This window comes from Oncorhynchus keta, chromosome 13 (assembly GCF_023373465.1).
Source record: "Oncorhynchus keta strain PuntledgeMale-10-30-2019 chromosome 13, Oket_V2, whole genome shotgun sequence".
Lineage (NCBI taxonomy): Eukaryota > Metazoa > Chordata > Actinopteri > Salmoniformes > Salmonidae > Oncorhynchus > Oncorhynchus keta.
In genome coordinates, this window is record NC_068433.1 from 46,016,821 (window position 1) to 46,029,712 (window position 12,892).

The 12,892-nt window shown below is 43.1% G+C and overlaps 1 protein-coding gene across 2 annotated transcripts in view; it reads right to left on the bottom strand.

Annotated features, from left to right (window-relative positions):
• The window catches only part of LOC118380133 (carbohydrate sulfotransferase 11), a 94,277-nt gene extending 83,257 nt beyond the window's left edge, over positions 1-11,020 (bottom strand). Inside the window, exon 1 of one of the 2 annotated variants that reach the window (XM_052460299.1) lies at positions 10,743-11,020. In XM_052460299.1, coding sequence (XP_052316259.1) covers positions 10,743-10,845 — 103 coding nt within the window. In that variant the 5' untranslated portion in view covers positions 10,846-11,020. Of the gene's footprint in view, positions 1-10,727 lie in introns of both variants that reach the window. The other variant, XM_052460298.1, reaches the window with a different exon arrangement.
• Positions 11,021-12,892: the final 1,872 nt, after the last annotated feature.

Below are 12,892 nucleotides of genomic sequence, written 5' to 3' on the forward strand. Positions count from 1 at the left end.
ATACTCGGAATGTTACTTGATGATATGGTGCTGCTAGTGATAGATGACATACTCGGAATGTTACTTGATGATATGGTGCTGCTAGTGATAGGTGACATACTCAGAATGTTACTTGATGATATGGTGCTGCTAGTGATAGGTGACATACTCAGAATGTTACTTGATGATATGGTGCTGCTAGTGATAGGTGACATACTCAGAATGTTACTTGATGATATGGTGCTGCTAGTGATAGGTGACATACTCAGAATGTTACTTGATGATATGGTGCTGCTAGTGATAGGTGACATACTCAGAATGTTACTTGATGATATGGTGCTGCTAGTGATATGGTGCTGCTAGTGATAGATGACATACTCAGAATGTTACTTGATGATATGGTGCTGCTAGTGATAGATGACATACTCAGAATGTTACTTGATGATATGGTGCTGCTAGTGATAGATGACATAATCAGAATGTTACTTGATGGTATGGTGCTGCTAGTGATATGGTGCTGCTAGTGATAGACGACATACTCAGAATGTTACTTGATGATATGGTGCTGCTAGTGATATGGTGCTGCTAGTGATAGACGACATACTCAGAATGTTACCTGATGATATGGTGCTGCTAGTGATAGACTACATACTCAGAATGTTACTTGATGATATGGTGCTGCTAGTGATAGGAGACATACTCAGAATGTTACTTGATGATATGGTGCTGCTAGTGATAGGTGACATACTCAGAATGTTACTTGATGATATGGTGCTGCTAGTGATAGGTGACATATAGAATGTTACTTGGTGATATGGTGCTGCTAGTGATAGGTGACATACTCAGAATGTTACTTGATGATATGGTGCTGCTAGTGATAGGTGACATACTCAAAATGTTACTTGGTGATATGGTGCTGCTAGTGATATGGTGCTGCTAGTGATAGACACATACTCAGAATGTTACCTGATGATATGGTGCTGCTAGTGATAGACTACATACTCAGAATGTTACTTGATGATACGGTGCTGCTAGTGATAGATGACATACTCAGAATGTTACTTGATGATATGGTGCTGCTAGTGATAGATGACATACTCAGAATGTTACTTGATGATATGGTGCTGCTAGTGATAGATGACATACTCTGAATGTTACTTGATGATATGGTGCTGCTAGTGATAGACGACATAATCAGAATGTTACTTGATGGTATGGTGCTGCTAGTGATATGGTGCTGCTAGTGATAGACGACATACTCAGAATGTTACTTGATGATATGGTGCTGCTAGTGATATGGTGCTGCTAGTGATAGACGACATACTCAGAATGTTACCTGATGATATGGTGCTGCTAGTGATAGACTACATACTCAGAATGTTACTTGATGATACGGTGCTGCTAGTGATAGATGACATACTCAGAATGTTACTTGATGATATGGTGCTGCTAGTGATAGACGACATACTCAGAATGTTACTTGATGGTATGGTGCTGCTAGTGATAGGAGACATACTCAGAATGTTACTTGATGATATGGTGCTGCTAGTGATAGGTGACATACTCAGAATGTTACTTGATGATATGGTGCTGCTAGTGATAGGTGACATACTCAGAATGTTACTTGATGATATGGTGCTGCTAGTGATAGGTGACATACTCAGAATGTTACTTGATGATATGGTGCTGCTAGTGATAGGTGACATACTCAGAATGTTACTTGATGATATGGTGCTGCTAGTGATAGATGACATACTCGGAATGTTACTTGATGATATGGTGCTGCTAGTGATAGATGACATACTCGGAATGTTACTTGATGATATGGTGCTGCTAGTGATAGGTGACATACTCAGAATGTTACTTGATGATATGGTGCTGCTAGTGATAGGTGACATACTCAGAATATTACTTGATGATATGGTGCTGCTAGTGATAGACGACATACTCAGAATGTTACTTGATGACATGGTGCTTCTAGTGATATGGTGCTGCTAGTGACAACATTTAGAGACAGAATACAGACAGAGGAGTTTAAACAAAGGTGACATACACTGTATATACAACAGTATGTGGACACCATTTCAAATAAGTGGATTTGGCGGTTTCAGCCACACCCGTTGCTGACAGCTGTATAAAATCGAGCACACAGCCATGCAATCTCCATAGACAAACATTGGCAGTAGAATGGCCTTACTGAAAACCTCAGTGACTTTTAACGTGGCACCGTCATAGGATGCAACAAGTCAGTTCATTACATTTCTGCCCTACTAGAGCTGCCCCGGTCCACTGTAAGTGCTGTTATTGTGAAGTGGAAACCTCTAGGAGCAAAAATGGCTCAGCCACGAAGGCCACACAAGCTAACAGAATGGGACTGCCGAGTGCTGAAGAGAGTAGAGTAACATTCACTGCTCGTGCGCAACACTCACTAACGAGTTCCAAATCTCCTCTGGAAGCAACGTCAGCACAAGAACTGTTCGTCAGGAGCTTCATGAAATGCGTTTCCATGGCCGAGCAGCTGCACACAAGCCTAAGATCACCATGCTCATTGCCAAGCATCGGCTGGAGTGGTGTAAAGCTCGCCGCCATTGGACTTTGTAGCAGTGGGAATGCGTTCTCTGGAGTGATGAATCACGCTTCACCATCTGGCAGTCCGACGGACCAATCTGGGTTTGGAGAATGCCAGGAGAACGCTACCTGCCCCAATGCATGGTGCCAACTGTGCAGTGAAGGGAAATCTTAAGGCAACAGCATACAATGACATTCTAGATTATTCTGTTCCTCCAACTTTGTTGCAACAGTTTGGGGAAGGCCCTTTCCTATTTCAGCATGACAATGCCACCGTGCACAAAGCGAGGTCCATACATAAATTGTTTGTCAAGATCGGTGTGGAAGAACTTGACTGGCCTGCACAGAGCCTTGACCTCAACTCCATCAAACACCTTTGGGATGAATTGGAACGCTGACTGCGAGCCAGACCTAATCGCCCAACATCAGTGCCTGACCTCACTAATGCTCTTCTGGCTGAATGGAAGCAAGTCCCTGCAGCAATGTTCCAACATCTAGTGGAAAGCCTTCCCAGAAGAGTGGAGGCTATTATAGCAGAAAAGGGGGGACCGACTCCATATTAATGCCCATGACTTTGGAATGAGTGTGTATGTTACAGACGTTTCCCATTAGCCATAGTGCAGCACTTTGAATGTTCCTCTCAGAGGCCCTTAATGAGACATGGTGACTGAGACATCCTCCATTTAATTAAAACCATGATTCACTCACTCCTTCATGGCCACCATGCAGTCTACTGCCCTGAGTCTACAATCTATAGCCTGGTCCCAGACCTGTTCGTGCTCTCTCGATAACCTCTCGTAGACAGGCTGCGTAAACATAAATGGCACCGTAGATCTGTCATGATACAATGGGATGCGTGAGATAACGGGGACAAATCAGGATTTTGTAGGTGTTAGCAGCTATTGAATTTTGGACGGTGCGGGGACATGTGACCCATAGACTTGCCCGTAACTTACAGAGAGAGAGGGGGTGGAGCTCTTCGTTCAAGTTCCAGTCCTCATTATACGTATGGACCTAGTACTTAATCGAGCATCTGAACAATTACGCAAGACTTTAGTTCTGGGTTAGCCGAGAAAACTCTCCTGTGGTCATTATAGCGCCTGTGGTCATTATAGACTGGTCCCAGACCTGTTTGTGATGTCTTGCCAACACCTATGTTCATCTTCACAGACAATAGCAGTTGACAAAACAACACAAGCAAATCTAGAACCAGGCTAAGTCTCCACTTCTGTACCCTAACAGTCCTGCTTTGGTGTTGTTGGTCTCAAGGCAGCAGACTGCAGATGGCTTTGCCACGGGCTGTTACTCACTCTAATGACTAAATCACTGTGTTGGTAGAGCAGGGGCTCGGGACTAAACTGAGCACTCACCCAAAAAAGAAAGGGCATCTGGACAACAAACTCTCTCTTTGTCTAACACACACACACACACACACAAAACACACACACACACACACACACACACACACACACACACACACACACACACACACACACACACACACACACACACACACACACACACACACACACACACACACACACACACACACACACACACACACACCTCGCTGGCTCTTCTGGCCCTCTGAAGGTAAATATTAGCCGTGAGTCTGTCTGAGAGGCTGAGCAGCACTTCACATCATCGACGGACCATGCACTCACCACCCAAAAATGCTCCAGCACCCTCCTCTATCCCTCTCTCCAACGCACAGCCGCTAATAATGCCCAAATGTGGTTAACTTCCGGTGTTAACCACCTGTTAACCTGCTAACCGCCAAGGAACTAAAACATAACAACCAAATCAATATTTATCGGCAGTAGGCAGCGTGATAACATTCACATCTGTCTTAGTCTGATGTTCCAGCAACACTCAGGTAACGTTGCAACCGCCCAATAACAGAGAACGGAAGAGGTTTGCTGAGATCAACAGAACCCAGTCAGACTGGTTAATGTGCCCTTCAATCAGAGTCAAGCCCTCTAACGGTTTACGATACGTGGCAACCAGATGTTGACGTGTAGAAAACGCCACTTAAGCAGACATTTTCCATCATTAACATCCCCCTTTCCGTATCCACCTCCTATCAGGGAGGAAATTATTGTTTGGGGTTTGAGAGAAACCCCTGAACATCTGTGAGCCCCTCGTCTGTTAAATAGAGAGGTCTGCACCATTAGACACAGCACCTTTCACTCAACTATGTGTGTGTGTGTGTGTGTGTGTGTGTGTGTGTGTGTGTGTGTGTGTGTGTGTGTGTGTGTGTGTGTGTGTGTGTGTGTGTGTGTGTGTGTGTGTGTGTGTGTGTGTGTGTGTGTGTGTGTGTGTGTGTGTGGCCCCTTACTTGAGGCCCATGATCAGATTATCAGAGGCACAGGAAGTAAGGGGGGAAGTGGGGGCTCTCTCACTCTCTCTGTTTCTAGATGACTATCTGTCCATTGTCGCCCATATAAATGAATCTGTGTTTGTTGTTCTGTGCTAAAGAATGTCTATAGCTGTTAATTACTTAATGACTGTATTATCAGAGCGCATGTATGTGTCCTTATATATCTGTGTGTGTGTGTGTGTGTGTGTGTGTGTGTGTGTGTGTGTGTGTGTGTGTGTGTGTGTGTGTGTGTGTGTGTGTGTGTGTGTGTGTGTGTGTGTGTGTGTGTGTGTGTGTGTGTGTGTGTGTGTGTGTGTGTGTGCGCGCACGGATACCCTCCCACAATACACACTCACAGGCAGAAGAGAGAGCGAGGATACAGGACAATGGGGTTGGGAGGGAGAGAGAGAGAGAGAGAGAGAAAATGCCCACTGGATAGCTCTCCTGACAACACCCCCACACCCACTGAGAACACACAAAAGCCAGAGATTGTGGTCCTCATTGACTCAAACGGGAAATACAATGATGAGAGGAAACTTTTTCCAAAAGTGGCTAAACTCTGGTGTCCGAACACCCGGCGTGCCCTGAAGCTGTTGTTAGAGGACCGACTAGGGTCCCCCAGCCACATCGTAATACACACAAGCACAAACAACCTTAGAGCCCAGCAGGAAAGGGTGGCCACAGCACTCAAGGGAGTGATTGAAAAGCCTCTTCCCCAACGCACAAGTGGTTATCTCCACCCTGCTACCACAAAAAGACGTTCACCCTGACACCACACTGCAGGTGAATGCAAACATTTCCTGGGACTGTGCCTCAAAACCAAATGTTTACCTGGCTCATCACTCCACCTTGGACTTGAACAGCCTTTATGGCCAGGTCTGCCTCTACAAGACAGCAGCCCCCACCTTTGCCAGGACCCTGAAGGACATCACCCTCAACTGCAGCCCCAGCACCTCATACATGAGCAACAGAGAAACGGACACCCCGCCCAGACCAGCCAGACACCCTCCCAGAACTATCTCAACAGAGAAAATGTCCTCGTGTGTGCTACCTATATCCCCCAAATACAATCTCCATACTTTAACGATGACAGCTTCTCCCTCCTAGAGGGGGAGATCATGTACTAGTCTGTGGCGACCTAAATGCCAGAACTGGATAAGAACCTGACACTCTTAGCACACAGGGGGACAAACAACTACATGGAGGTGACAGCATTCCCTCCCACAACTATGACACAACTATGACAAAACAACCAACAAAAACGGGTCACAAACAAAACCTAAACAGTATATTTGACATCTCAGCTTCCCTTCCAAATCTAAAAATTTAAAGCAGACAACCTAAGAAAATGAACAACAATGACAAATGGTTTGATGAAGAATACAAAAACCTAACAAATATACTGAGAAACCTATCCAACCAAAACTAGAGACCCAGAAAACCTGAGCCTACACCATCACTATGGTGAATCCCTAAAACAAAAGAAAAAGAAGGAACAGCACGTCAGAAATCGCCTCAATGTAATTGAAGAATCCATTGCATCGAACCACTTCTGAGAAAATTGTGACACACTAAATAAACAACAACAACACAAAGAATGATCTATCCAAAATGAAGATGAGATGTATGAGTAAACTATTTCTCCAATCTTTTTGGCTCTATAACAAAGAACAAACAGCAAAAAAGTACTGTACATGATCAAATACAAATCTGAGAATCAACTATTAAAGACTAACAGAACCCACTGGATTCTCCAATTACATTGAACTACAGGACAAAACACAAACCCTCCAACCCAAACAGGCCTATGGTGTTGTAGGTATCCACAATGAAATGATCAAATATACAGACCACAAATTTCAATTGGCTATACTTAAACTCTTCAACATCATCCTCAGCTCTGGCATGTTCACACCAATAACTACCATGGGACATGCGTCAACAGCAACCTTAGGAGAATTCTCTGCATTATCATTAACAGCAGACTTGTACATTTCCTCAGTGAAAACTATGTACTGAGAAAATGTCAAATTGTCTTTTTACCAAATTACCGTACGACAGACCACATATTCACCCTGCACACCCTAATTGACAAACAAGCCAAAACAAAGGCAAAGTCTTCTCATGCTTTGTTGAATTCAAAAAAGCTTTTCACTTAATTTGGCATGAGGGTCTGCTATACAAATTGATGGAAAGCGGTGTTGGGAAAAACATACAACATTATAAAATCCATGTATCAACGAATTGGCGAGGGTACTAGAACAGTCTACAGCATCCGGCCTCACCCTAACAGAATATGAAGTCAAATGTCTACTATTTGCTGATGATCTGGAGCTTCTGTCCCCAACCAAGGAGGGCCCACAGCAACACCTAGATATTCTGCATAGATTCTGTCAGACCTGGGCCCCGACAGACCTGGGCCCTGACAGTAAATCTCTGTAAAACAAAAATAATGGTGTTCCAAAAAAGTCCACTTGCCAGGACCACAAATACAAATTCCCTCTAGACACCATTGCCCTAGATCGAACAAAAACCTATACATACCTCTGCCTAAATATCAACACCATAACTTCCACAAGGCTGTGAACAATCTAAGAGACAAGGCAAGAATGGTTCTGTGCCATCAAAAGGAACATAAAACTCAACATCCCAATTAGGATCTGGCAAAAAATAGTTAAATCTGTTATCGAACTCATTGCCTTCTATGGTTGAGAGGTTTGGGGTCCACTCACCAACCATGAACTCACAAAATGGGACAAAAACCCAATTGAGCAAAATTCTGCAAAAATATACTTTGTGTACAATGCAAAACCCCCATAAAATGCATGCAGAGCAGAATTAGGACTATATCCGCTAGTTATCAAAATCCAGAAAAGAGCTGGTCAATTCTACAACGACCTAAAGGGAAACAATTCCACCACAAAACTCTCACCTACAGAGAGATGAATCTAGAGAAAAGTCCCCTAAACCAGCTGGTTCTGGGGCTCTGTTCACAAACACAAACTGACCCCACAGAGCCCCAGGATACAAGCACATTTATACCCGACCAAATTAAGAGAAAGCAAAAACATAACCATTTGACACGGAAAGAGTCAACCAAAAAACAACGGAAATTGGAACACTATCTGGCCCTAAACCGAGAGTACACAGTGGCAGAATACCTGACCACTGTGACTGACCCTAAATGAAGAAAATCCTTGACTATGTACAGACTCAGTGAGCATAGCCTTGCTATTGAGAGAGGCCACATTGAATGACCCCATTAGAGACACATATTTCCCACAGATTATAGACCCACAACAAATTTGAAAACAAATCAAACATTGATAAACTCCCATATCTGTTAGGAGAAATACCGCAGTGTGCAGTCACAGCAGCAAGATTTGTGGCCAATTGCCATGAGAAAAGAGGAAACAGTGGAGCACAAACAACATTGTGACTACAACCTATAATCATCTCTTTGTGTATTTCCCCTTTCATACTTCAACCACTTGCACATTGTTACAACACTGTACAAAGCCAATAATATAACATTTGAAATGTCTGTATAATTTGAAAACTTTTGTGAGTGTAATGTTTACTAGTGTTTCCCTTGTTCATTTCCCTTTTGTTTATTGTCTATTCCATTTGCTTTGGCAATGTAAATGTGTTTCCCATGCCAATAAAGCCAATTGAATTGAATTTTGAGAGAGAGAGACTGAGGCAGAGAGAGAGAGAGAAAGAATCTTGTTTTATTACTCTAGGTCATCTGTTCTCTGTACAGGATAACATCAGAAGCGACAGAGAGACAGTTCTAGAACACATTCACAGAAACAGGGACAAGAACTCTAGAATCCCCACAAAAGGGATAAAGGCCATTGAATTCCTATGCACAAAGGGAGACACTGTAGAGCTCTAGAATGTAAGTCAATGATTCTATCATCAAACTCCAGTGATTATGGATGAGGTAACCACAGTCTACAAATCAGCCGTCTTCCCCAAAGTATCAGTTCCACCCTATATTACTGTCCCGGGGTAGCAAGCAGTAAGGAGTTTTGAGTTTCCCAAAGGCTTTGTCCATCTCATTCTTGATCAAGTCTTTTCCTGCTAAACTCCATCTGACTGCCTCATACCTCCCTTCCCCCTTCCCCTAGCTCTCTTTGAGGTCCGTCGCTATGGAAATCTTACCCAAAAATTCAGCTGGGTTCCAAATGAGGTCAGTGAGCCATGTCACTGTCCATGCTCGGCTGCTCTAGTCTGGACACACTGGTGCATTATGGGGGATGTGAAACGTGAGTGTGTGACTGAGGCCAGAGTGCACAACCAGGTCACCACTCACACACAGCCGAGAAAATACACTGAACAGAGTCCCAGTATAAACACGCACACAAACACACACACAGACAGTCATGCCCAGTCTCTTCAAAATACCCCCTGGCACCTCTCACCCAAAGAATACTGACAAAACAAAACAGCCATATTAGCTGCTGCTGCTACTTTGGTCCCAGTCCTAATGCCTTTAAACAGATGCCTGCAGTGGAAGGCAACCTCACACAGACACTGAATGAAACTATCAGAGGCACAAAGCTTCAACTGAGCTCAACGGACTATGACTCAAGCTGGATCTGTCTCTTTGAAGAACACTTTCACTGGAGTGTTTCCAGCGTGTGTGCACGTTTGCAGCCGTGCGCGCATGTGAGCAAGTGTGTGTGTGTGCATGTGAGTGTGTTGAGTCCCAGATGAGGAGTCTCTCTCCACTGTCTGGTTTAAAGGTCGTGACCCTTTGAGTTTTACGCATTCGTACTTGGTTCATCTGTAGTACAATGCATTCGCTGATATTCCCCTTCCTTTAAAAAAAATCCATTACCACTTGTTCACTTTTCGGACACAACTTTGAATCAAAGGAGGGGAACGAATAAAGTATTACTGCAAAATCCCCTTTAACAATAATACGGTCACTTTGGCTGGGAAAAGTCTACATGGCACAATACCCTGTTATTATTATTTACATCACTATATTCCCTACTACCGCAAATAGAGACGTGGCCACATTGAAATAAAGCATAGCCAATGTATTCAACATTTGTGAGGTAATTAAATCACACTTTTTTTCTCTCATACGTCACTTACATATCATTATTTTATATCCCTTTCTAAAAAAGTGTATTTTTGCCACCTCTCTGATCGTGGACCATGGCATGGAGCAGGAGATCAAATGAAACCGTTTCAGTCATGGGAGGAATTTAACAGCGTCACACAGTTGCTCAGAAATAATTTCGCGTTACTGTAAACCTGTTGTAGGTCAATATTGAGGCATTTTGCTGTTTGTACAGTGCGATCCTTGCGCGTCTGAAAGCAGGGCTCTTTGATTCATGGTACAGAGCCTATACTGTACGGCTGCGGCCGAACGGTGCCGTGGCAGTGGCACTGGGTCGACTTCAGCCAAACTGACTGGAGAGACAAAAAGAATCCATCCATACCAGCGAGAACGCCCGCGACTACAGGCGATGTGTACCGCAATCTCAAAACACACATGCCGTGCTCGTTTCCCAAGAGATTACTGACTCCGGCACAATAGCCTATACGATCAATTGCATAAACGCACAATCTATGCGATAGTGTTTGACCTAAAACAGGCAACACATTATTTCCCAACCTCGGCGACACAGGATGGATGGATGGGTGTTACAACCTTGTCATTGTTTATAAAATGCATGATTCAACATAGTCAACAAATACATCGATATCAACATGCCACAACAGAGTGGGTCCATGGGCAGGACGTCACCGACCAATGAACACAACACACAACAAATTCGAGAGAGACAGAGACCCTACCTACCTGGTTGGAACATACTTTGGAAATAAAAGATGACCAGAATAAAAGATCCCAAACAAGTGGCGAGTACCATCCGGCATATTCTGCTCATCCTCATCAGCTCGAGCAGAGTCTGTTTCATGGCTGTCAGGGAATGACTGTGGCGGATTTTCTGTGTGTAGGTCGGTAGGTCGGTCTGAGCACCGGGGCTTGGCGTGCGGTTGTGGTACTGATGGTGATACTCACTGCAATTGTCCGCTCCTCAATGAGCTCAATGCTTTCGCTCTGGACTGTACTATTCGTCCCTACCTCCTAAACTACAGGGGAAGCAAGGCAACTATTCTGCCCCCTCTTGCAACAGAAAATGAGCGCGCCCAAACGCGATGAGCAACAGAGACGTGTAAAACAAAACCGCTATCTCACGTCGCACACTGAGAAATGAATGGTGTTATACCACATTGCTATATATTTATTTTTGTATGTGTCTAAATATGTCTAAGCGTTCCCCCCTTGTAATAAGATTATTTATGGAAAGATGAATTATCACCATCTGAGTGAGTGACTGTGTAAGAGAAGTACTGTGTGGATTAATTTACATTCCTCTCACACCAAGAACAGGCGAACACTAACAGAGAACTAGATCGATGCTTCTGACATAACACAGACATGGTGAAACTGTTCATTATAACAGAGATTACATAACGTAAGCTACTGTACAAACCGGCGTTCTTGTATGAAAACGGTTTGTGGATCAGTTTGTGAGTAAATGTGCGTAGCTAATTGAATTGCGCGCATCTATAGATTAGATATATGGTTCTTGTTCCAAGTCCAGTGATGGGAATACCATATTTAGATATTTTAAATCCACACCAATCAATTGAGTTAATTGAATTTCAATCAAATAATGTTGTCAAATCAGGCTAGTGAGAGTTATGAATTGAATATATTTGTATTACCTGATTATGACATGGCTAAAATTGACACATTTTACCCGTTGGACGTTGCCTTGCCAGTCTTGCAGAGGCCATAGAAAGATTCGTTATGCCAATGTGCTAATTCCTCAATACTATGGGTATGGGTATTATAGCACCACCTAGTGTCAATGGTAGACAGATATATTTCTCAAAGTGGCCACAGAAAAGAGTTTGGGTTTTTGCCCTAGCACTACACAGCTGATTCAAATGATCAACTCGTCATCAAGCTTTGATTATTTGAATCAGCTGTGTATTGCTAGGGCAAAAACCAAGACCTGCACCTGGGAGGGGGGCTGAGTTTGGGAAACCCTGCCATTGAGTAGCACAGTGTGAGTCATCATCAGTGGCAATTTTAGCATGTAAATATTGGTGGGGAAAACTTGTAAAAAAAAGTAAACTAATTATGCATGCCAGCAAAGCCACTACACAGAACAGCACAACACTAAACAATACATTAATTGCACTAAAATGGTGACAAACCATAATTTGCAAATAAATTCATTAACAATCCTACAATGTGATTTTCTGGATTTTTTTCCCCCTCATTTTGTCTGTCATAGTTGAAGGGTACCTATGATGAAAATTTACAGGCCTCTCATCTTTTTAAGTGGGAGAACTTGCACAGTTGGTGGCTGACTAAATACATTTTTGCCCCACTGTATATATATTTGACATTGTTTGCAAACTGATATGTGACACGTATGAATGCCAAAATAACATGCAGAACAGGCAAGCCCCCCCCCCCCAAAAAAAGAAAAGTGTATTATTTTTTTGCTAAAAATGTGAGGCTTGTTCGAGAGAGATGTATATGGTTATCATCACACCATGGTAAGCCTACATGAAACACAGCCCTTATTTGAATTGTTTCTAAAAAATCCCCAATGAAAAAAAATGAATGGTGGGAAAACATTTGGAGCCGTTTTCCTGTTTGACCGCTAGGTTTTATGGGTATTAAGGACACCTTCATCATGGGGCTTTATTGAGCATGTCCACAGTGATCTATTCTAAAAACCAAAGGAAATACCTTCTGAAAAGATCCCAAAACAAAGTGACAACATTTTGAATCAATGTATCGTTATATGATTATTACTGGGACAATTGGAGACATAGCTGAATGGTATTCCTAAAAACTTGTTCTGGGTGATATCAAATACATCTCCAGACAGACACTGTTCCGCTTTCCTTCTATTGATCTAATTATATTCTAATAGCGTT